We start from the raw sequence: 26,543 nt of genomic DNA on the forward strand, positions 1-26,543 counted from the left end.
GTAGCACAAAGCATAATGTGCCATCTCGGAGAAGAATGAGACAAAAGTCAAGTCATTATATACAAGTAACACTTGGAATTAATTTCCTTTAAGGTACCTAAATTCTAACTCTTGTGCTTTGTGTTGAACCGTATCAATGCCACTAAATACAGGAATTGCAAGGGGTTTCAGTAATGTTTCTGTTAAGCAAATTCATCACAGTTTTCATTAATGATGTACAATTAGAATCTGCAATATGTACATTCTATATGTATTGCAATTCTATTGTATACAGCAAAAGTATAAAAGTGTAACTGGTTGGGACTCACACTTTATTGTCAAAACCCGCCATGCAGCTTATAGAAGTACCAGTGCCCTTATTAATTTTCTTCCAATACCAGTTGTGAATTAATTCAATAACAAAAACTCCAAAGCTCAAGATATTTCCAGAAATAAGCACAACAAATGCTGGAGTCAAATGAGAAACAGAAAAGATGACAAACATGTTACTCTCTTCCTTTAATCTGTCTCCGCCCCTTAAAGAGGCTTCATGCTTCAGTTCTGACCAGTGTCTTTCCAGAAGCCCAGCTTCCAAATACTGTCTTATGAGCACATTGAACATGTCCAAAAATGGATTTCCTTTTTTAAAAAGAATTGATATACTCGCAGAAATGACGTTTTCATCAAACGAACAGATTACTGTACTTGGATCTGCAATCCCCACTACACTGGCAACATAAGAACTGTACACTACAGCAACCACTGTAGCTCTGTCAAGCTGAGTTATCATTTGATGGACACATTTTTGAAAATCATGGCAGTTTTTCCTTGGTTCCTTGCGTTCATGAAATTTCGAGAATTCAGGATATTCCATTGTGTGCAGAATATAGTTCCAGGCTGAATGATAACCATAGGCGATGTCTGAATTTAGGAGTTCATCAAAGGTTTTAATCTCCTTTCCAGCTTCTGGTTCCACCAGATAAGAGACAAAGAACGCTTGGAAAACAGTGCTCATAGCAAAGCAGTAACAAACGTAGATAAGAAAGAAAGCCCTCAGCTTTGAAGTAGTGGGCAGCTGTGTAACAGATACGCCCATGAAGACAGCCCAAGCATTGTAGAAACAGAGTGATATGGACTTGTAAATTTCTAACTCCTTAAATGTGGATACGTGGGGACCATTGGCTACAAACCAGAACACAGAAGTGGTTAGAACGAACACGAGACCCATTGTCAACCACACAGATAATGAGAAAGTTGTCATTATCTTTTCCATTCCCAGAATTTGTTTCGGACAAGGGACAAGCATCTTAACTTCCGAATGTGTGTAGGGGATTGTTGGATCAAAGAATGATGACATAGTATGTGATAAGAGTGGAACTATACCAGTAAGAACATCTGATATATCGTCTTGTAAGTCAGATGCCTCTTTCATATAAGGGCCTTCTTTCATTCCTATAGAAGGTGAAAGGAAAATTGTTGTCAAGTTCATTTTCTTACACACCACTCGAAGTATCTCCACAGATAATCCTGTTAGTTTGTACTCAACACTTCCATCATTCCGTGTGTAATTATCTGTCAAAATCAAATATGGTTCAATTCCTACAGATGCCACTCTAATGGGACAACCCATAAGATCTTTTGGTACTCTTTCGGGATACAAGTTCACATCTCCTGAAAATCTTCCGTTGTGCTCACAAACCCACTCAACTTGCAAAACTGCATCTCCAACTTCTCCGCAACTTCCCATGTGGTATGGAAACCAAGTGTACAAGTTCAGCAGATTAGTTCCTCTTCTGTGTTTGTTGCCCGTAGTAGTCAGAGGAGGATCTGCTTCTTGGCCTGGAATCAGAACCACTACGTTGACAATTTTGCTCATCTGCCACAGAATGGCGCATACATGAGTAGCTACTATTTGGGGCAGTTGTTGACCGCTGTGGCCAGTCATCACCACGACAAACCGTCCGCGAGGGTTCCATGATGCGCTGTATTTGAGATATTCTACCTGATTCTCAAGAGATTTGTTTAGACTCGCTTCCTCCTCCAACCACACAAACAGAATATAGCTGTGATGTAAAACTGCTGCGTCCGCGATCTCATCTTCGTTGGGTCGAAATAGTTCAATTGGCCATCTTGTCCCCTCGTTTAGCTTCTGCAGCATGAAGTTCACCAATTGTAAATCGTCCTTGTGGGGCGTAGTTTGAATAAGTTGCCTGCTTGTTGATTCTTCCGCTGTGGCAGGCAGTGACACGATGAGAGGATGCCCCGGTGTGAAATATCTGTGTGCGATGGTTTCCACACAGAGGACTAAGTGAAGCTGCTCCATGGTCAAGATGTTGCTCCTCACAGTGAGAACGGATGATAAGAACCCAATGATGATGCATGAAATATAGATGTTCATCGTGTCTTCCTTTGTGTGAGTTTCTTTTATCTGCAATGCAAACAGGTGTTAGTGTCTCGAAAGCAGTAGCTTCTTCCTCCTGACTCTGTAATATCAATAATTTTATCAGTTGATGTATGATTTTGGTAATTACTCACATTATTTTAGAAACTGAGCTGTGTTATCAATGATTTATTGTAGTTGAGATTCAAATTACAATCAGAATTATGAAATAGTGAAAAGGTAAATTTGGAGGAATTTTGTGTTACGATTCATTCCAAAATCTTTTGTGTCTCTCTCTGTGCACTTTCAAAAAATTTAAATGTTAAATTGTATTTGTTCTCAATGAGAGTTGCGTTTGGCGTGCCACATAATGTGAAGGTCACTGACTTTTATTGAGAATATTTTGACCTGAATGAATAATAATGAAGGACCTGATTTGAGTACATTCTTTATTTGTACTTTCACCAGACGTTGGGTGTCGTGTAGCGTACATGGCACAGATGAGAATTTCATACAGAAATTTAATCAGAATACCTTAATGAAAGGGACTGATTAGGAGATGGAACTGTATTTTTTAATTTATATTTTATTTATTGATACTTTCAGTAACTTATAATATATAACATTGATTGAAAGGATGATAATTAATAACGAATTTGAAATGATGTTGATGGAATTGTTTGTGGCCTAATTTAAGATGTTGTCTTAGCACTTGTCTGAAGGGACATAACTGGTGATAATATTAAAATAATTTTTAAATAAATGATATATGATAGTGTGGCCCATATTCCTTAGGCTTCAACACAGTAATGTATTTTTGTGTTCCATAAAACACAAGGAATTTGTTGATAATTTGAGCGAATATTAGCTTCTGAAAAAGGACTGCAGAATTAGATACATTAACATAGTTACTGCTGAAAGTAGTTACGTACCAAATAATGTCTTCGGACAATTTTACAGCTTTCACTGCTCAGCAGAATTCCTGGACACCAAATGATATCACCAGTACTTTTTCAATAAGATAATAATTTTATTTCGTCATTAAATGTTCATGGTTCATAAGCACGTGAATACAATTTCGTGTAAGTCCCCAAGGCAACAAGAACATTGATGAGATCTATTTCCGTTGAACTTCATATTAATAAACTGTGATTTGAGTGTAAATTTACGTCACGCACATTTCGAATAAAGTTGAATAAATAAACAAATCCCGTTTCGTTGTACCGTATGAAAAGTGTTGGGTAGAAATATTTATTAGATTATCACTAAAGAAATTTTAATAACTCAAAACAAAATGGTCTCCTTCCATATTGATACATCTTTGTAATCGAGCGATGGTCAGTGGGTCCTAATCTTTTGCGCTAATCCGCGTATATTCACCTCTTCAGAGATTTGGTTTCCAAAAAGCTCTGTCTTGTGTTCTTTTTGCTAATGACGAATTATAATTTTGTGTATATTAATATTAGGCTTGGGTAACAAGGATGTAAAATATTCTGAAATTGAAATTCTGTTGTACTTAATCCGTTTTTAACATTTTCGTGAATGCAATTCTTTGTTTGAGACAGCAAAATAAATAATGTTCAAGCAGTTTTTGTATCAAGGCTGAAATATTCTGTTGTTACGTAATTTATTTCGATACGTTGTTGTCTTATCTTGGTTCTAAATCATTTTGGGTCTGACAAATGAAAGTTACACATTTATACAAGTTGTGAAATGTGAAATGTCGTTGTTGTTATGATGATGTTATCTTTCAACAAACAGGCAACAATATTGACTGATTTGGGTCGTTGTCCGTACATAACCTAAATATGTAATTTCTTTGTTACGCTAAGTCATACCATATCAACTACATGATTTTTATGGCGTCGAATTTGTTACCGAAGTTTCTAATCTTAGTTTGTATCGTTCCGTTCAGGCAAATGCTGAAATATAATATTAAAATCGTCCAAAATCTTTTTCACGTAATTTCCAACTCACATTTCATGATCATATTCATGAGGAAATTAGGAAAAGAATCAGTTCGGGGGATGTTTACTTCGAATATTTCTGTCTTATATCTGCCGTCTAAAAGGTATTTATTAAAATGTAACATACAAGATTCCACTTGTCTTGTATGGGTATGAAACTTGGTCTCTCTCATTAAGGAAAAACGTACATAAATTGAAGGCATTTGAGGACGTGCTGAGTATAATATTTATACTTAAGACAGCTTAAGTGACAGGAGAATGGAGAAAATTGTGTGAAGAGGAGCTTAATTATTTTTGTCTACGCCATTATCAGATGAAGGAAGATTATATGGGCTGGACATATAGCACGTATGCCGAGATAAGACGCACAGAGTTTTAGTTGTAGACCCCAAAGAGAAGAAGCCACTCGTAAGACCTAGGAGTAGATGTCAGAATAATATTAAAATTGATCATAGAGAAATAGGTTCTGGAATTGGTGGATTGGATTCATCTGGACCGTGGTCCATTGGGTTAGTTCATTTTCGTCCCATAAGTTACAAATGCGTTGTTATTTCTCGGAGGACAAAAAAAATCCTTATTATTTCTTTCAGAAGTAAAAATGGCGAGTAGTCTCCAAAAATGTGATGTTCTGTTGCGATTAGGCGTTAGAGAAAATTCAGCATTGTGGGGCTGCGTCTCTTGCGAACAAAGACTGCAACCAGTCACGAGTTATTCCCCGCTCTGTGCCATTTGTAGAAATGGGTTGACAGTTGATTGTAATCCGTCATCTTTTCAAGTGGCCCTGCGCGCTTTGGTGTTCGTCTTTGTAGCACAAGAAATGGTCAAGGAATTTTCTCTTTGTGGTTTCGCTCTGACGACTCACAAGAGAAATGTCACAAAATTCATAACATAATCAATAACTGTACTAAATGACTGACCCGCAAGTGTTGTGTTGTACGTGAATATATTAGTACGCAGATAAGCTTTAACCTCGGTATAATTTCTATGCTTCTGTCACGAACTTCCATAACACAAGAACAAAAAATTGTATAGTATTTTATTGATCGGGAAACCCGTCTAGCTCTCGGTGGTTAATCGTGCAATTCCGGCCTTGAGCCGTGATTAAACTGGTTCAAAATAGGGACCAACACCTCAAAGTTCCACGACGGTCTGAGACCTGCTACCCCGCGGGCCGCAAGTTGCCGACCACCACCCTCTGTTTTGGGGATGAAGAGTTGGTCATTCTGCTTCAGCTGTCCTGCCCGGATGCAGGAAGCTAAGCGCACTGCCCTGCCAGCTTCACCTTCTTGTTTACGTGACCCACTTACCGATGAGATTCGTGCAGAAGTGACACATCGCTCCTGTGGTCCGCCAGTAGAATGCTCTGCATCGTGGAAAATGTAGGTCGCTACATTACCCTTTCGTAGGGGCTGATTTAGAACGTAATTTCGTATTGGTTCTGAGAGTCAGATTATGAACTAACGGTTCGACAAGCTTTTTGGTTAGTTTTTGCGTTGGTAAGTCTGTATTTGAATACGCAATTTGGTTAGGTTGGGTGGTTATGAGGCTTCGCTGGTAGAAATTTACAGGGGATTTTTCCTCTCCCCATCTGAATTCCACCCAGAGGATGTACCTTGGTTGGTCAGTAGTTACTGTCAAGTTTGATAGAATTTGGTTATTCAGGGGATTCGAGTCCTGACGGCGACAGTCTACCTTGGGGTGTTTGTAACTCGTTCCTTAAGCGGTTTATAACCCCAGAAGACTTCATTACTCCTATTAAATCATTCGAAATTTGTTTAAGGACCCGTTGTCTTATCACAAAATTTAGTCTTGGGTAACTTTTGTGTCGACGTCAGTATTTGGTAAGTAAATGTTTTCTGCAACAGCAGTAACTAACTCAAAGGCAGTAGAGTCCTTCTTAAGAAGCTGATAGTTGCTCATCGGTTCAAGAAATATGTTGAGATTTTATAGAAACTGATTATTTATGACCGTTTTTATATAAACTTATCGTTTTTCCCTCCCGTGAGCCAGATTAATCCAGTCCACACTATCCCCTACATTTAAATATCAATTTTAATATTATCCTCCCACTTACGCCCTCAGTTTGGTATTTTAAAAGTAAACTCAGCAAATAATCCTCCGTTAGGTATTGTTACTAGTGTTTCGGATGAATTTATTGCCACCATCTTCAGGGTTTGACTATGAAAAACTCGGATGTTATATTACCGATTGGTTTCTGTCCCAACGCGGAAGCTTCGGTCTTGTACTTGAGCTCGTTTTCCACGCAGGTTGTGCGCTGTTCAACCCTCTGACTAATGGACATCTGCCTCTTGAATAACAAGAGACGCTGCTGCCTATTTGGCAATAACTGACCACCCGTCACAGAAACCGCAGTTATGAATTTCTGGTCGTCTTTGAAGTCTCCATCTCGTCCAGTCATCTTGACCGTCCGCTCTTGAAGCTTTGGCCTCGAGGCGGCCCTCGTTCGCTCCGTCCTCAAGTTCCTTTCCTCTTTTCTTCATTTCCTTCGTTTACTTCACGTCAGGGACGTAACCTTATCGAATATAATGCAGAATCAGTCTTTCTTCTTTAACTCTTTGAAGCCGAAGATCGTCTGAATATTATTTAAGAATCCAGACCGTACCGCGAAGAAAACACTACACCTCACCATTACGAAAATCAGCTGGTTAACCCTTCGAAGCCGAAGATCGTCTGAATATTATTTATGAATTCAGTCCGTACCGCGAAGAAAACACTACACCTCACCATTACGAAAATCAGCTGGTTAACCCTTTGAAGCCGAAGCTCGTCTTCATTATATTTACGAATCCAGACCGTACCGCGAAGAAAACACTTCACTTAACCATTAGAAGTCGAATCAGGCGGTACCACATAAGATTTAACAAAAGAACATCCCGGTCAAAGCCTTAATCAAGCGCCGTGCAGTGCAGATGGAAGTAATTTTGAAAAGTTGTTCTGCGATTTATATAAAGTAGGGTTTGACCATTTTGAACCAAGATTAACCCTTTGAAGCCGAAGATCGTCTGAATATTATTTATGAATTCAGTCCGTACCGCGAAGAAAACACTACACCTCACCATTACGAAAATCAGCTGGTTAACCCTTTGAAGCCGAAGCTCGTCTTCATAATATTTACGAATCCAGACCGTACCGCGAAGAAAACACTTCACTTAACCATTAGAAGTCGAATCAGGCGGTACCACATAAGATTTAACAAAAGAACATCCCGGTCAAAGCCTTAATCAAGCGCCGTGCAGTGCAGATGGAAGTAATTTTGAAAAGTTGTTCTGCGATTTATATAAAGTAGGGTTTGACCATTTTGAACCAAGATTAACCCTTTGAAGCCGAAGATCGTCTGAATATTATTTATGAATTCAGTCCGTACCGCGAAGAAAACACTACACCTCACCATTACGAAAATCAGCTGGTTAACCCTTTGAAGCCGAAGCTCGTCTTCATAATATTTACGAATCCAGACCGTACCGCGAAGAAAACACTTCACTTAACCATTAGAAGTCGAATCAGGCGGTACCACATAAGATTTAACAAAAGAACATCCCGGTCAAAGCCTTAATACACAACTACAGTTTTATCCGTTGTTTTACATGCGTGTGAAACTTTGCCTCTTACATTAAGAGAAGAACACATTTCAGGTTTTCACGGCGGTGAGTCCGAAGATGACTCTCTTTTGAGTTCTTGCGCCGTATAATCTACTAGAAGTTTACCGATGTTTCGAAGATCCTTGCTGCCTCCATCATCAGGGCGATCATTACCCTGATCATAGACCTCTGAAACGTCGGTAAACTGTCCCAGCTTCTAAACCAATTATAATGTAGGAAGGTCGTCGAGTTGGGGATGAAGTAGGCGGCGGGACATACTATTAAATTAGGCCACGACCACTTCTTTTGTGTTCCTTCCCAAATCATTATTCGCTGGTAATCCTGTCATTGTACTCCGTGTTCCTGTAACCATGTCGATTGAAAAGAGTTGCACAGGCGACGACCTCATGACATCGTCTTCCTCAGTGACTCCTTGTAGCCGCACTGTTCAACGGAGCATTTCGCTTGGAAATTAACCACGTGAGTGTCATTTCTGAGATCGTGTAGGTAGATATCAGCGTATCGGAGGAACTTACTGTCTCAATCTTCATTCAGCCTTGAATATGGAGGCAGAATGTTCCTCCGAAACGTTCGCGTTACAGTTCTGAAGACTTTATAGTTTAGGATGCGTCATGTTTGTGTTTAAAATTCAAATATATATTTATTATTCAAGTCTATACACAAACCTTTTAAATATTGATGTTAAAATTTAAAATTGATATTAATATTCTGCGCCATTCATCGTTATCTCGATGTTACAATATTGCGCTATATATTACAACATGTTTCGATGTCTTAGCATCATCTTCAGGTTTTTATTTTTAAAACTATTCTATGACATCGAAACATGTTGTAATATATAGCGCAATATTGTAACATCGAGATAACGATGAATGGCGCAGAATATTAATATCAATTTTAAATTTTAACATCAATATTTAAAAGGTTTGTGTATAGACTTGAATAATAAATTTAAGGTTTAAATGCGTCATGTTTGTGTTTTATAATCAAAATATATAATATAATTCAGGTCTATACACAAACTTTATTTACAGATGTTAAAATTTAAAATTTGCGCTATTCATCGTTACAACGATGTTAAAGGCGCAGTATTGTAACATCGTTGTAACGATGAATAGCGCAAATTTTAAATTTTAACATCTGTAAATAAAGTTTGTGTATAGACCTGAATTATATTATATATTTTGATTGAATAATAAATATATATTTGAGTTCTGAAGACCTTCATCGGTACTTCACAGCCGTGAGAACCCGAAATACGAATTTTTCTAGTTGTTTGCGAGAGAAATTTCACATTAGAATTCTCTTCGACCGTTAGTTTTTGAGTCGCGCGTTTGTGTTGGGGGGGGTAAAAGGTTTCTTGCGAGGTCTCATTACAGCCAAAACATCTGTATATTGCCCATTTTCAGGCAACAAATTCTTTTCAAAAAAAAGGTCCCGTTATTCCTTTTGAAATCTTTCCAATCGCGGAAAGTTTGCTCTGTACTTTTATGTGACATGTCACTTAAACAGGGAAAAACCCTCGGCGAGGGGAGGAAAGGGGGGAGTTTTAAGGCTCATTTCAATTCTTACGAGAGGGCAGTAGGCAAAAGGGTTTAGATCTCTGTAACGCTGGCGGAGGAAAGAATACAGGGCCTGATTGTGTGCAACAGTGACGCAAAGTACCATTGCTCTTTTCAAGCGAAGCGTTTTACATAATTTCTATTATTATTATTATTTAGTGTTTTGTCTGACGAAAGGTCCATATGAACAGCATCCTTCCATCCTTTTCTGGGACTGGGACCTGTTCATATACGTTCTTGGCAGATGATCCAGAAGTGGTTTGCCATTGCCTTCTTCTGTGTGTGAATGGAGTATTTGTTGGGATGCCACGGAGGAAAACTCCGTGTTGCCTGGACCACGGCCTTGCCCAACACAAGTTATAAATTCGGGCACCGCCGGGAATCGAACCAGAGACCCCAGGATTACAAGGCCAGCGTTCTAACCGCTAGACCACCTCATCTTATTATTATTTAGTGTTCTGTCTGACGACAGGTCCATATGAACAGGATCCTTCCATCCTTTTCTCGGACTGGGACCTGTTCATATACGTTCTTGGCAGATGATCCAGAAGTGGTTTGCCATTGCCTTCTTCTGTGTGTGAATGGAGTATTTGTTGGGATGCCACGGAGGAAAACTCCGTGTTGCCTGGACCACGGCCTTGCCCAACACAAGTTATAAATTCGGGCACCGCGGGAATCGAACCCGAGACCCCAGGATTACAAGGCCTTCTACCTCATAATTATATTAACACGTCTCATTTCAAGCGAATTAATTACACACAAAACAAACGTCATTATGTAAACTCAGATACATGAAACCTTTATTTATCTTTAATAGTCGCCTGGTTAAAGAATGGAACCTGACTATGGCTGTCTTCTGGGTTGAAACGCCGTGTAGTCTGGTAGAAGTTTATCGACGTTTCAGAAGAGGGCATCTGTGAAGGAGTTCTGAAACGTCCGACAATTTCTGTCAGAAGACAGAAATCTTTATACCGGAGTAAATCGTAATTATTACATGAATTCGCCCAAAATAAGTGTCTCCTTGTACATGGCCTAATTCATTAATAACTGTACGCTGTGGTCTGGAGTGGACTTGTTCCGTTGTTGCATTACACCGCGAAATGAATTCGCATCCTTGTTGGGACCGCTGAATATTTACCCAGTAACGGTTTGACACAAAGGACAGGCAACCCAGGCAGACATAACTGTGCCCTGTTGCATTGAAGGGTAGAAGATGGATCATCAGCAACTCCTTACAAATCCTTGATCCTCTGGCTCCTTTACTAAGGCTCGTAACTTGACTGTGAATGATTAATTTGAAATGATGTATCCTATTTTAAAAACTATCCCAAAATTAATTTCGCAATCCAAATGGCAGAGAATATTTGGCACGTGGAAGATTCCGTTAAAATGGATTTGGAACAAGTGGATTTTCGTTGTATAGGTGGATTCGTCTGGCTTAGAACAAGATCCTGTGACGTGCTGTTGTGAACTGACTCCATTGAACGTAGTTTTTCTTGAGAAGCTAGTAGCACGCCCAATAAGTCAAATTCTACACCGTTTATAGGTCCGGAAGGTTCATTATCATGTTAACAGAAGCTCATCACTGATTTCCTATCCCGAGCCAGATCAATCAAATCCAAGTTGTCCTATCCTAATTCCCGAAAATCCTCTCTCACATCTATGCCTAGGTCTTCCGAGTGGACATTCCCCTCGGGGTCTCAAACCAATCTCCTGTAGTATTTTTTATCTTCCCATGCGTTCTTCATGCTCATCCCATCCGACCCTCCTTCGTCTGGTCATTTTAATTATGGTTGGCATGTTACGAGCTGTTATGAACATGATAATGAATTTTTGTTTCCATAAAATATGAGAAAGTTGTAGGGTTTATGAGCGACTGTCAGCTTATTAAGAAGTGTTCTGCTCCGTGTAGTTAGTCGGTTTGTGAACTTGTTCCTGAGTCAACAGAACCAGGTTAAAGATAAGAGAGGTCCACCATTTTGTTGTTTGCTGATTCTGTGTTCAGAACACGATTACTGGATAAACAGCACGTCTTGAACTCCGCTATTGAGTAATTATTTACACGGTTTCAGATTGGATGAGCCAGAGGTCATATTGTTTACTTTCGAAACGTTGTTTGTCATGTTTCACACAAAATACGCCATAATGGCGTAGCATTGAGACAACGACAAACATTTCCATATACAGGCATACCTCGGAGATATTGCGGGTTCGGTACCAGACCACCGCAATAAAACGAGTCACACTAATTTTTTTGTTTCCTAGTGCATATATAAAAGTTATATTTACACTATACTGTAGTCTATTAAGTGTGCAATAGCATTATGTCTAAAAAAATGCGAGAATTACCAAAATGTGACACAGAGACACGAAGTGAGCACATGCTGTTGGAAAAATGGCGCCGATGGACTTGCTCGGCGCAATAAATCAAGGTATGCCTGTATACATTTTCTCCTCCCTTGTAAGGACCTGTAACTTACCTGTCCGGGTCTCCCCTCCCCAAACCGCAGCTTTCGAACAAACACATTCGCGTCTGAGATTCCATAAACTTAACACATCTTATTTCAACCCTCTTGTTAATCGTACGCTCATATCTAATTTAGACTTGGAAAAATGTACACTTTGAAACGCATTAAAATTCTTAAAGTATTGAGCATCATCTCGAGCGATGATGTCACCAGGTCAACGAGGAGACTGAAAATTCCACAATGGTATCAGAGACAACATTTGCTTCTCGAAGCCGTTATTTCAACAGTGTGACCCAAATTATTCTTCTTCGAGATTGCAGTGACAGACGGACGGGGCCCTTAGGGTGTTCGTTTACACTCAATCTGTGTTCTTCCCCATACAAGAAAGCAGGAACTTGAAATCCTACTCAGGAAAATTATTTTTGTGTATTTTACATACCAACCCAGTCTTCAAAGCTGATGGGTACCGCGGTTGTCTCCTCGAGGGTAAAACCACGGGGCCTTGAAGATGCGTCTACATAGCGCAATGCTCAGTTACGTACCAGCGATGACTTCATTTTAACCTTTCTTCCATGTCATCATTTGCCATCTACCTGACCACACAATGTAACACTTGTTATTGAGGGAAAGTCTTTCGAATAGATCAAGATTGTCACTCAGTGGCGTCGATTCTGTTACCAGGTATAAGATTAGAAACAAACAACCGTGTCATGAGTTAGGTATGTGTAGGTCGAAGAGACATGACGAAATCCACCTCGCACAACCGTGGTTGTCGTATTTCTGAAATCTGCTTTGCTGTGTTCAACAACCACTCTCTATGTCTGCTGGATGCAATCTTGCATGTTGGAGACTTGTTTCATTAGGGAATACCCAAGGAAAAACTTAAATTAGGAAGTTATATTCTCCTTTTGTACTTTTAAGTGCTACATCTGATCATTCTTCCAGGTCTCTCAAAGTACCCTTTACCCAAGGGTCCATACTCTATTGTTCTCTTAGCCAGTGATAGGCAGAATAAATAATGTTTACCTGCTTTTTCAATACTTCTGGGAAATCCATTCAATAGTCTTCCACTCCATTGGGCACAATAACTATTTTGCCTATCAATAAGGCAGGCAAAAACCCAAATTCATTACCGCCAGGATACAGTTATAACATTATCGTGGACATTGGCTCTTCTGGGCTGTGTAATTATATACCCCGAAAATTCACCTGCTTTAAAATATAATGTAAGGTCTTGAGGTTTCCACGGCAGTCAGAATATTATTCTACATCGTAGTCTGGTAGAAATCTACAGACGTTTCAGTATTATACTGCTGCGTACATTATCAGGACGATGTCTCCCTGCTGATGGAAGGAGTAAGTACCTTTGAAACGTCGGTAGATTTCTACCAGACTACGCGGCACTACAGGCCAGAACACGGCCATCTTCATGGCTGCCACCGCGAGAACCTTAAAATCCTGCTTTCGGAGAAAATTACTGCCTCCATCTTCAGGGCTGAGGAGCAACGTCGTCATGCCCGCTTCGAGTCTTAAGGTCAGCTCCAATTATCTTATTTCAAATGGCGGGATATTTGTTTTTGTTCTTTATGCCTGTGACCTTCTATCGTCATGGAAGATTTTTCTCTAAATATTTTTCGTTGTCTGGGTATAAATGTATAGAGTGTACCAAAATATGTTACCATATTGCAAAAATGCGTGTTTCATTTGGGTGTACAAATAAAATATTGTTATATGTCCGCCTCCTTAGAACTAGAAATTGAAATCCACACACTACAATTTCATGTAGTCTTTATCTTCACGCCACTGGACGACGTTTCGAACATATTAGTCCATCTTGTGACTCTCAACTTGAGTTTTAAGCTACGCCGTTGCATCAGCGGGTACAGTCTATTGCGTGTTTGATTAAGCTTCTGTTATAAAATTATAAAATTTGTTAAAAATATACACAAAGCTTTGTCATTTGTAATCTTGAATTATAGTTCCATGTTCAGTTGTGTTGATGTTCACTTATTTATGAAATATTCCTTCGTAGACCGCTTGGAAAACCTACGCGTGGTCTGGAGAATAATATTAAAATGGGGTATTAGAACAAGTCATTTGGAGGGTTTGGACTGGATTCATCTGTCTCAGGATATGATCCAATGGCTGGATCTTGTTGTCATGTTAATAAATTTCCGGGTTCCACAAAAGCAAGAGAATTTCTTGACGAGCTGAGCTATTACTAGCTTCTCAAGGTCTCTGCTGAATGGAGGTTTTTATCAGTTTCGTTTCAGCTGGCTTAAAGGCTCTGTCATAAATCCGACGCTGATTAATTCTGTTTAGTTGATACAGATTTGTTAAATAATTTACGAATAACCGAGCTTCGCCAGTGTCATGTCAAATGTCCTTATTATGGCAGACACAAGCAGTTGACCCTTGAACTACGATCACACATGCCCACCCTTGCATCTTGTTACAGAGTTGCCCTCTGCTGTGTTCTGTGTTTGCTTTGCGTACCCCTGTTGTTAAGAGAGGAATGGTTATTGCATTCGTCACGTAGATAACTCGACAGATTGTTTATATAAAATAATCGGTTTTAAGGACCCCAAGTAATCAATAGTTTTCTGAGTTTCAAAATCAAATTATAATAAATTATTATCTGAGCCCCGAATGTTCTGATGTCTGAAAGCCAAAACATTAAAATTTAAATATGACTTCCTTCCGTGTAGTCTCATATAAATTTATCTGTTTATCGCCCTGATGATGGTGGCAGCAAGTACCTCTCAAACGTCGGTACACGGCGCAACAACCCTGAAGACATCGTTGAGGGCTTCTTGGGGACTGGGCGCATAAGGGGGATGGCATTTTGGGAGGGTGGGAAAAAGTGCAATATATGATTAAGAGTTTTATAATTTGTACTTTTCGAAAATTATTATTAAGGAAAATGAGATGGATAAGACACGTGGCAGGGGTGATGGAAAACCTTTACAAAATTTTAATTGTGAAAACAGCCTAAAATTTTGTAAGCATTTCTTATGTCTTCCAAGTTATAAATACTCAGATGTCTACGCTGACGGTTGTAACACCATTCCCCCATTTATCAGTCGGGATCCTTCACTGTAGGGATTTGAATTAACTGTCCTTGAGGCGGTAGTTTAAGATTCTCAACCCTTCCATAACATAAGCAAACAGGGCATTAGGGCAACGTTAAGAACGAGCCGTTTACTGTAAATACGTAAAGCTAACTCTGTATGCAATATCGAAACTATCACACAAACAATCCTTTTGTAACAACGTCGTCAGTTCTTGGAAATTTCGGATACAAAGTTCAGATCAAAGGTTAAGGTAGCAAGAATCATCATTTGTTCAAAACGGGATTGACAGACAAGAGACAGAATGAATCAGACATCAGTCATTGTGCAGATTCTACGTAATTAAGTGGGATTCTATCTCGAGAAGTTGATAGGCACGCCACTGATCAAAGAATTCCTCTAATTTTATGGAAATCAAAACTTAATTTCCCCTTTCCTAAGAACCTGCCCTCTAACCTTAATCTGAGCCAAATGAATACAGTACACACACCAGATGTCCTTTATATCCATTTTAATATCATCCTCCCATATACAGACTGGTTTCTCATCAGACATCTGTCTTTCACTCTCTCCGACCGAAAATTTTTATGCATTGTGAGATTTCATGTTCTCATAACGCGCCTTAGAGTGTGTTAGAAATTAATCGACGTTTCAGAGGTAGTTATTACCCCTGAAACGTCGTTTAATTTCTATCAGACTAGACTGTGCAAAAATCCAAAACACATTCATCTTTGAATACATTCTCATCTCTCCTGTGTTCGGCTATGCTGATTCTGTTTAACTCCATCTGTACCTGAGTTTGGAATGCATAGAATTTCGTCTGTACGCTCCCTACACGCAATGGGGGTAGCAATGACATTAAGTTATACTTTGAGAAGGTATTTTTGGCAAGGTGAGAATTGTTACCGTATTTCCTGTTTCAGCTTGCAACATAGGCTGCCATACAGCGAGGTCCTTACCACAATAACCGCAACCCCATTGTATATTTTCACCCCTTTCCACACACGCCCACAGGGGTCTTGTCAACAAGCCGTCCCTTCCTGGTGGTCATCGTGGATGTAGGTCAGGGGACAGACGGCAATCTTTTGTTGACTGAAAACCACTGTGAAAGTCCTCAGTAGAATCACGTCAGGGCGAGGTGACAAGTAGGCAGTCAGGGTCCACTGATGATTGTGATGCTTCATTTTATTTGGGAGTGCCGATAACAGACCAAGATTGCCTTTCGCCAACAAACTGAGAGCCTTCTGTAGGATTTGAGGTTTTCACTGTGGTCAGTTTCGAAGATGGCTGTCTTCTGGGGCGTAGCGTCGCGTAGTCTGGTATACAAATTTACCAGTGTCATCTCCATGACCAGGGCGAGTGGTAATCATCTACCGGACCACACAGCGCAACAAACCAGAATACAGCCATGTACGGGTCTCTCATATAAAAGAACGACATATTTTGAGCTCCTTTGAGAACAGGGTACTGACGAAAATATTTGGACTTATGAGGGATGAAGAAAAATTGTTCATAACTTTTAATCTTCACCAAAAATAGTATCACGGCGACCAAAACAAAGACTGTGAAATTGGCGATTTAAATAGCACGCATGGCCGATTAGAGAAATGCGTACAAAATTTTAATCGGGAATGTTGAGCGCTTTTCATTGAGTGAAATTCCCCTTTTATGGAGCCCGAAAGTTTATTACTCTGTTCACTAGAACCCGCCACTGGACCATATCCTGAGCCAGTTGAATCCAGTCCACATCCTCTAAATACCATAAGATTTGTCTTTCCAGCTGTGCCTGGATCTTGCAAGTGGCGACTTCCGCTCCATATTTTAGTGAAAAAGACACGAATTTTGTAAATTTAAATAAGAGAGACGCCCTTTTAAATGTAGAGTAAATTAAAAATGTTATATTTGTCTCATATCTTTATACATGTTTCCAGAAAATTTTCTTTCCTGATGATGGAGGCAGTAAGTACCTCTGAAACGTCGGTCAATTTCTACTGAACTACACTTACAGCATCCCAGAAGACAGTCATATTTCGTCTGTGATATGAGGTAATACGTAGGTCTTACGTACCCCATGACCATTTGAGTTGATTTTGGTTGTGTCGTGCAGTGACTTACTTCCATCTTGCACTCGGTTCGCTAACGCCAGCAGGTAAATGGACCATCCGTGGCACACGCAAAGCGAGAAGTGGCGAATAACATAAAAGTTCTGAGAACTATTGTGAAGTTCGGAGGACCGTGTTTTCCCCAAATCTTGAAGAGAAGGAAACTCGGGTTGCAACGCTGACAGGAACTTTCACTATTGTCGACAGGCAGACGCAACGCGCAGTGAGGATGGCAGAACTGACCGTCTCAACAGCAGATGGCTTGAATCTACCGGACGGAACACACATTCTTCACAGACATGTGTCGTCTTTACAGGGATCCGAATGTTCATAAAATCCCATTTCCGGACGCTGTCTTGAACCAGCTGAATCTAACCCACACCTTCATACCCGATTTCTCTAAGCTACAGAAGGGAAGAGACCTCTGGGGAGACCTAGACGTAGATGGGAGGATAATCTCAGGCGGGATCTATGGGAGATAGGAGTTGAAGGAGACTGAATTTTGTTGGCCCAGGACAGGGTCCGGTGGAGGGCTTTGGTTAATTCGGTGATGAACCTTCGGGTTCGGTAAGCCATTTAGTTGGTTGGGTCCACTATTTGGGAAGCCTGAGGGGAAGAGACCTCTGGGGAGACCTAGACGTAGATGGGAGGATAATCTCAGGCGGGATCTATGGGAGATAGGAGTTGAAGGAGACTGGATTTTGTTGGTCCAGGACAGGGTCCGGTGGAGGGCTTTGGTTAATTCGGTGATAACCTTCGGGTTCGGTAAGCCATCTGGTTGGTTGGTTGGGTCCACTATTTGGGAAGCCTGAGGGGAAGAGACCTCTGGCGAGACCTAGACGTAGACGGGAGGATAATGTCAGGCGGGATCTACGGGAGATAGGAGTTGAGGGAAATTGGATTTTGTTGGCCCAGGACAGGGTCCGGTGGAGGGCTTTGGTTGGTTCGGTGATGAACCTTCAGGTTCCCTAAGCCATCTAGTTAGTTAGCTTCCATCTACTTCTAGGTCTTTGAAATATTTAGGACAGAAATTGGTGTGAATTTCTCATCTGTCTTCTGAGTGCTATATACCCCGTACATTTTACGCTCCGTAATTTCATCACCTTAAATTATGAAGCTTCTCGTCATGAGACTATTTATTCTCTTGTAGCTTCCTGTCTCTTATGTTCGAATGTTCTTCTCGGGGCCCTCAGACATCTTAATCGACCGTTTATATCTCCCGAGCTCCACTGTAACCTTTATGGAAACAGTGTTTGTACATCTGCCATGAAGATGGAATCAACAAGTTCTGCCGAAACGCTTATAACTGTTTACGTTACTATGAGGTGTAACCGCTGTGAAAAAACTCCAAATTACTCGTGTCGATACACCCTCAAACAAGTGCGCTTCGGTGGGTTTGCAAGACGAAACTTACTGCTGGAAGAATCCATTAATCATGACGTGGCATGAGATGTATTCTCGTCTTGCACGAAGATGCTGTATGCAAGAAGGAAACTTTGCACAGTCCTTTCCATGCCATGTTTCCCACCACCGCAGTCATTTAGCAACTCATTATAAACAACTACGGTACAAATGCGTATTACTTATACCAAAAACATAATGTTCGGTCTTAAGCCATATTAAAACGCCCACAACAAATTTACAGACCGATAAATAACTCCTTCTTCAGAAGCTAACAGTACGCTTAACTATCCAACAAATCCCTCGTCTTTTATGAAACCATTATGTTCATTATCGTATTCACAAGATCAATCTTGAAAATGTGATCAGAAGTCAGTTACGTTAATGGTAGACTTTTGTGGTTGCGGTAATGAAATTTCGGGTTATAATTCAATACGTAAGATACTGTGCCAGTAATTTAATTATACTTTCTTGCTACCAGTACCTAAGAGCTCTGTGGACTCGCGTCGAAAGCTACTTTGAACGCCTTTGGATTCCTCTTACCTAATTCTTACTGAAATACGTAACGCCTTGCTCGTTCGGCAACTTCTCCGTCACATCTGTTGGCCAGAGCAGTCTAGTCGGCATCCACAGGCGCTTTTGACAGCATTTGCGCCGCCCCATTGAAGCAAACTGCGATAGTAGAACGAGGTTAAAAAATGTTTTTACTCGTCAGTCGGGTCACTTACCACGTCATGGCGTGTGTCCTCAGGTTGGGGATAGACCAGGCGGCTTCTGGACATGTATGGTATACATGGAAGAAGCGATCGACAAGGGGTGCAGAATGTAGATTAAGTTACTGTCCCGGAATTTGCACGGAGGGACTGAGTAAAACTACGAAAAGACTCAGTCATGGCCTAGATATATGCCCGGGACCTTCCGAATACGAAGCAGGCGTTTGGTGAAGGACTGTTATGACAGCGGCAATGGATCTTCGGGTTCCATGAAATGCGGGAAATTTTATGACCAACTGAGCGACTACGAGCTTCTCAAGTGCTCTGATGTGTGTATGCACGTATTGTGCGAAACTCATCACCTTGATTATGGAGGCAGAAGGGACCTCTGAAACGTCGGTCAATTACTATTCAACTACACGGTGTTACATCTCAGAAGACGAGCATTTTCACATTTCTGTAAAATCCTTATCTGTCTCATCTCATCTTCCACCATCCGGTCACAGGAGAGGATGAATGTCTTTGGCTAGAACAGTAACTTCCTTCAACCCTTCCAAATGGCACGTGTCCCTTTCTGCCAAAAATAACCCCTTCTCCTGACCGGACCGTCCCTCTGGACACTGATTGGCTGGCAGGGGTTGACCAGTGTTTCCGCAATCCTTATTTCATCTGTTTTCTGGTGATAGACAGCATTTTGAGTGAATGTGTTGAAGTGTTTGGTTCTTGGGGAACTTCGGCGCAAGACTGCGACGGGAGATCCACATCGTCTCTTCTGATTCAAGATTTACATCTGGTAACACTACTGGCCTCTGTCTTCCACATTTTAGAAGATAAGATTTTTTTTTGTGTGAACATATTTTAAGCGTCTTTTAAATTAATAAGCTTCTATCAATTTTATCATCTTTTCTGACACGCAGTTTGGAAGATTAAAATTTTGCATCAATATATTTTACTTGAAACACCCTGTGTCTGATATTACAGACACAAAACCTCTGTTTTATGTGGCGGTGTGATAAATATTTTTTGTTTTAAAATTTCTTATAATTAAGATAATAAAATATCATTCATGTTCCATATCGATTTACATTTCGGAACATTTACACAACATGTTTTGGTTTTTATAAAACCATCATCAGGTGTAAAATATATCTAAGAACTTAAAACTCAATTATGATTTCTGTAGTTTTTTTTGGTGATGTTTCATTACGTTCGCCCAAAAATGGAAAAAAACAAACGTAATGAAACATCACCAAAAAAACTACAGAAATCATAATTGAGTTTTAAGTTCTTAGATATATTTTACACCTGATGATGGTTTTATAAAAACCGAAACATGTTGTGTAAATGTTCCGAAATGTAAATCGATATGGAACATAAATGATATTTTATTAGCTTAATTATAAGAAATTTTAAATATTGTGATCAGACGGATTAAAATAAATAATTGTTAAATATTTCACTTTTTTCCATTGAAAAGTATAAACTTCTGGCATACATAGCATAAGCACATGACCTCCACATGCCGAGTACGAAGCGAAATATTTATCAGAAATGTGCCTGATATACGGGATAAAGTAATTCATTATTCTTCCAGGAAGCATTTAAAGTTTAAATCATGATATAAAAGTATTTAGGTAAAACACTGGAAGATTTCCTTTTATCCTTTGCTTGTTGCCTCCTTGATGATGGAGGCAACAAGGACCTCCGAAACGTTGGTAAACTTCTATCAGACTACACGGCGTAAGAACCCATAAGACGTTCATCTTCGTGAGAACCGCAAATATTACGCGTTCCATATTCTTGCCTTGTACTGCAGACTGTAAATGTATCCTAATCAACACATTTTTCCGTTCTTTAGAATCTCGCTTTAGCTTGAAAAACGTCGTAAGTTTATTCTACGTACGTAATCTAATCTCTTGCTGATTTCTACAATACGTTCGATGGACAGACGAAATTAATTTTTCCCCATTTGTAGCGGGAATCCATCCTTTACCGATTGTTCTGAATTCCAGGAAACACCAACTCGAAACATAATTTTAGTAAAACAAAACACGTCTTTAGTCTGTTTCGTTCAGCTTTTGCGTTAAACACTCTGCATACTTTGTCGCATAAGGTTTCATTGCATTAATCAGGAAAATGTTTAAGTAACAAAGTATTTTCTGTTTTCAACTCTCTTTGTTACTTCGTGAGAATTATTCGGTGGGGATACTTGGCCGTACAGCCTTTCCGTTATGCGCGATCCCTGCCTCTGTCGACGAGTTTCTAACGGCACAGTCGCTAAATATTTTCTCTGTATTCAGACGGTAATAAATCACAAATTTGCATTCATTAAGAAAATTAGGGGTAATATATATTACCATTCACTTGACTGTCTTTTCTTGTTTTCCCTGCTACTGGCTAAGAGCGTAAGTATTTTTTAAAAAAATTAAAAACTCTTTTTTAGCTGTTTTTAATGGATGTAAAACCAAATAAATTATTATATTTACGAGGAGTCTAGCACATTGGAAAGATGCGAAATGTGCACGGAATTTTATTTGAAAAATGTCCACTTGGAAAACCTAATATTCTAATTAAATATATTTATTTTGTACAGTCTATACACAAACGTTTGAAGTTTATTGGTGTTGTAAAAATTATATAATATTAAAACATTTTGTTGTGTAAAATATTATATCAGCGCTCTTAATCGTAAATACGATTTTACATTATATATTTTTAGCGCTTTTATTAAAACGACATGTTTCGACGGGTAATACCGTCGTCTTCAGGTTTTTATCAATTTAAAATATTTTAAAAACTATTAGGTATTTGATACAATATATTATATTTATATTATATTATATTTTACACAACAAAATGTTTTAATATTATATAATTTTTACAACACCAATAAACTTCAAACGTTTGTGTATAGACTGTACAAAATAAATATATTTAATCAAACACAAACATGACGCATATAAGATACAAATCTAATATTCTAAATATGAGTGGCTTGTCACAGAGTAATATATCAGTTTTTATTGTTTGAAAAGTATTGTCACATGAGTTACCTTCTCCTTGGCATTAATATATTTATTTTCCTCCGCAGGAATAGTTTCATTTTGGGTTACCAGCGCCATGCAGGGGGCTTCTAACGAGAATATATCATCGCTGCAAATTCCAGCAATGAAGCAGAATCAGCAAGCAATCGACTTGACGTTTTCAACTATGCAACCACAACACGACGTTCAACACGGAGACGACGTTTTAGACCTCCGTGTCAGTCGTCCCAGCGAAAGAGTTGTCAAACGGGAATGCCGTACTGAATCACCGCCTCCCGTCATTATGAATCATCATCGGCCTTCAACTTCAACACTTCATCCTTCCGTCCCATACTCACATATTTCATTACATACAAATGTCAATGCATTTCCTCAGCCAACAGATACACCCGTACAACCTTCTAAAATAATTACCCCGGTGTCAGTCTCAAGTACCATTCCGGTGCCATCGTCTTCTGTGATCTCTTTTCAACCCGTTCCTCTCCCTTCTACTTCTGGAGATTCATTACAGTTTCCTTATCTTCCACAGTACATGCTGTACCATGCCATTCCATCAACTGAAGTTCCATTGACCTTGGAATCAGGTTCATCACCAGAAAACAGCCTATCAAGTAACAGTGCCACTGTACCATCATCTCCTTCCCCAGCACCAGGTCTTGAACCCATGCTGCATCTAGCAAATCCCCTCCCCATACCAAATTCAGTTGAAAATCAGACTAAGAAATGTACGAGACCCTTCAAAGCTGTGTCCTTCGATATAGGAGAAGTAAGCGCGCTGTACAGCGAGTCTTTTGGACATTTTAAAGAGGAGGTATATGCACAAGCTAAACTTGTGACAAAGAGTGGTAAGGATAAGAAGCGTCCAGCAAAGAAGCTCTCCCCCAGCCCTCAGCCATCGTCATCGACCTCTGAACAAAGTTCTCCGAATGGAAAGGACGCCGCATATTTGGAGAAACGGAGGAAGAACAATGAAGCTGCAAAGCGATCGAGAGACGCCCGTAGAGCAAAAGAAGATGAACTTGCTCTCTGGAAGGAATTCTTGGAGCGAGAGAACCAGAGGCTAAGATATGAGTTGATGCTTCTTAGGAACCGTGGCGTCCAAGTCATGACCAGCAACTGCGTGTGCACTTGCTCGATGGCTCGTACGTGAGGCAGTGACCATTCTTATCTGTTATTCTTTGGGATAACAGGATACTGGATGAAAGAAGATGATGATAGCATGCGAGCAGGACCAGCGTAGACGAAGCTGAAAGTTGAAAGCAGGCGAACAAATGTGGAAACCAACTGTGATAGAGATTCATAGGTTTTGTCAATGGTAGGTCTTCCGGGCTGTGACGCCATGTGTGCTTTTGTTTCAGAGGAACACCGTCTTCAGCACTGAAGAAGGCATGTTCCTCTGATATGTTGGTTCACGCGGAATCACAATCGAGGTGACCCATCGCCAACATTTCCTTCCCTCAACCTCAAATTTATCTTACTTCAGCTCAGAAACATATAGAAGAGTAGATGTCTGGAAATGAGATACGCTGTGAAGTTCTAAAATTATTTAACATTAATATGTTAATTTATTATACCATGTCAGTACTATTAATATGTAGCACATATGCAGAAGGAGCAACAAATATTTAGCTGACTGCATTCTCACACATTCAGAACCTTATTTTAGAGATTGCATTTGGATATCTTTACTTAACGCAGATAAACTCATGTAACAATTTTTAAATTCTGATTCGGTGCAACTAAGTGACATTAAAATTGGTCATAATGATGATTTTGATGACAGAAGATGGGATAGTAGTAACAGCATTGATGATAATGTTAAGTCAATTCTAGGATGTTACATTTACAAGTCTGAGCATCCATACTTGATACCATCCTACCTCACCCCTGAAGCATTCACATCCATTATCAGTAATTTCAGTTGCAAAAAAGATCTTAAGATAGTTTATTTATTTTATTTTATGTTTCACTTTTATGATTGGGGTGTAGGTAATATTTTGATAAGATAATATTTAGGGTTAAATCTGTGCTGTCTATAAGTAGAAGGTGGTCACATGGTCCTCCCCTTCATCCCAGTGCCTTTGTACTTGCACCTATGGAGTGCAGCTAAACCAAAGACAATATACCAAAGATTGTTCATTAAATGATAAGATACTTTTTGTTGGCAGATTGGGGCACGGGCCTGGATCAATCGAACGGTGTAATGGAAAATGTCAATTTAACATTCATACTTTTGCCAGTGAATATTCTATGAGCAAAACACTAAAATAATTGCAAATTTTTTTTAAAGATGTTGAGTATAGAATTAAAACTTTGGTGCAACATAATTAAGTTCTTGTTATAAGCTTAGTATAAACAGATGATAAAATTGCGTCATATTGTGATAAAATATATATTTGTTTAAATCAAGTCCGTTTAATCACAATTTAAAATTTAAAATATTTATAATATCATATGATGTTCTCTATCGAAACATATGATTTACACTAGAACATCATTTTTTCTAGTGTAAATCGAATGTTTCGATAGAGAACATCATATGATATTTTAAATATTTTAAATTGTGATTAGACGGACTTGATTTAAACAAATATAGTTTTACGTATATTAAATATATTTATATTTTCATGTAACTTCAAATTCCTGTAATTACTCCTAAGTTTAAAGTGGTTGTTGTTTGTCATTTGGAAATTACACCTTCTTAAGGAAAATAGGCACTTTTCACTTGTGTGGTCATGAACTGGGTAGCTCTGTCTGCATAGTGACTGGCTATGGGCTTGACTATCAGGGTTCAATCCTCGGTAGAGGTCGGCCAGTTCATGCTGTTGACCATTCACCCCCTTCTAGGGCAGAGCTTGGTAATTAGCAGAAGATATACCTCCACTCCCATACATGCCAACATTGGCATTCAATGGGAAGGCTTTATTTTATTTTCATTTATGTTGCATTTTTCAGAAATTCATCTACTGTGTCCGTATGTAGTCTCAGATTTGAATTTCTGCATAACATTGGCCTACTTTAAAAACCTTGTATATCTGTATCACTACATTTTCCAAGTAACAGTAAAAATGTCATAGAACTCATAATTAATGGTGGCAGACATGGTTTCTATAATTGTTTCAAGGGGTGCCACTATTCTTAGACTTTCATGATATTCAAATATAACATTTTTTGACAAGGTTTTTAACCAAACCGATGATGACATTATTAATTTAAGTGATTCTTTATTAAATATCTTTGAATATTTGAATACATTTTATGATATTATTTTTGTACTGTTTAAAGTCATATGCAATATATTATTTCTGATGTAATGGTGTTGTATTTTTCTTTCATAAACAGCTGAACCTCATAATACCTCCTTCCTACTCTTATTTTATGAAATGAGGACTATTTTTCTTCATAAATGCACAACCAGTCTTCTTTATATAGAGTCTTATTTAAAATAAATGGGAGAATATATTATTTGATTACATTATATCTTTAAATTTTGTGGATACCTGCATTAAAACTTTAGCTTATTTACAGACCATTTCTGTAGTCTTCACAATCAAGGGTTAGGCCTTCAGTCTTCCAAAAACAGATCAGACCATCTGTAATTAATTCCATCTCTTATCAAGTGGGTGGTCTAATTAACATAGAAGTATGCATTGCTATTAATTTATGAAGCCTTAACATCCCTTGACATCACCGGTAATTGAGCCCTTGTTTTTGTTCTGGAGGTCTTAGTTTAAGTATCAGCTTGGAGACCAGTTATCCTAACCTTTTCGTGGTTTTTCTTAGTTCCTCCAGACATGTTCCAAGTTAGTACCTTACATTTGGCCAAGCCACATCCGTTTGAATTAAAACTAAACAAATACAATAGAGGGGTGTGGTGGATTATTTATATTGAATAGTGGCGAACTGTTGTATCGGCTGAGCACCGATATCACCTTTCCGTCATCCTTGTAGTACTACCACTGGGTCAGGTAGCAGCACAATACAGACATTACGTTTGAAAATGGCTGCCATCTGACTCATGGTTGTCGAAAGGCTTTGATCTGACGTGGGTTGTCGTGTTGTTTATTGCGTCGATTTCCAGGGCGATTACTTTTTATATTTGTCGTCGTGAGAACCCGAGATTTCACTCAGAAAGTACGGGGTTTTCAACAAATATGACTTATACATCCGTATTTTTTAATATGCGAAAGATATTGTATTGATGTGATTGTAATCTGTAGTAAGGTAATTGGCGCC

At 39.2% G+C, this 26,543-nt stretch overlaps 3 protein-coding genes across 6 annotated transcripts in view; 2 read left to right on the plus strand and 1 right to left on the minus strand.

Annotated features, from left to right (window-relative positions):
• Nucleotides 1–24,703, plus strand: part of LOC110836406 (uncharacterized) — a 142,311-nt gene extending 117,608 nt beyond the window's left edge. The window contains exon 2 of the mRNA XM_087353653.1: nucleotides 22,355–24,703. Within this exon, the coding sequence (XP_087209779.1) occupies nucleotides 22,384–23,457 (1,074 nt within the window). The 5' untranslated portion in view covers nucleotides 22,355–22,383 and the 3' untranslated portion in view covers nucleotides 23,458–24,703. The remainder of the gene's footprint in view (nucleotides 1–22,354) is intronic.
• LOC110840925 (uncharacterized) lies at nucleotides 112–3,338 on the minus strand. The gene is made up of 2 exons (XM_087353507.1): nucleotides 3,292–3,338; nucleotides 112–2,407 (listed from the first exon to the last, which is right to left on the minus strand). The coding sequence occupies exon 2, from the start codon at nucleotides 2,375–2,377 to the stop codon at nucleotides 305–307; it is 2,073 nt and encodes a 690-aa protein (XP_087209633.1). The 5' UTR covers nucleotides 2,378–2,407; nucleotides 3,292–3,338; the 3' UTR covers nucleotides 112–304.
• Nucleotides 24,704–26,306: 1,603 nt separating the features above from the next.
• l(2)k10201 (zinc finger protein 511 lethal (2) k10201) overlaps nucleotides 26,307–26,543 on the plus strand; it is a 67,885-nt gene continuing 67,648 nt past the window's right edge. For 3 of the 4 annotated variants that reach the window (XM_022077554.2, XM_022077551.2, XM_022077555.2), the window contains exon 1: nucleotides 26,307–26,531. The gene's annotated coding sequence lies outside the window, so the exon portion shown is untranslated. The remainder of the gene's footprint in view (nucleotides 26,532–26,543) is intronic. The other variant, XM_022077552.2, reaches the window with a different exon arrangement.

This window comes from Zootermopsis nevadensis, unplaced genomic scaffold (assembly GCF_977971745.1).
Source record: "Zootermopsis nevadensis isolate Lab colony 2312 unplaced genomic scaffold, Znev_1.0 Znev_ptg000022l, whole genome shotgun sequence".
Classification (NCBI taxonomy): Eukaryota; Metazoa; Arthropoda; class Insecta; order Blattodea; family Termopsidae; genus Zootermopsis; species Zootermopsis nevadensis.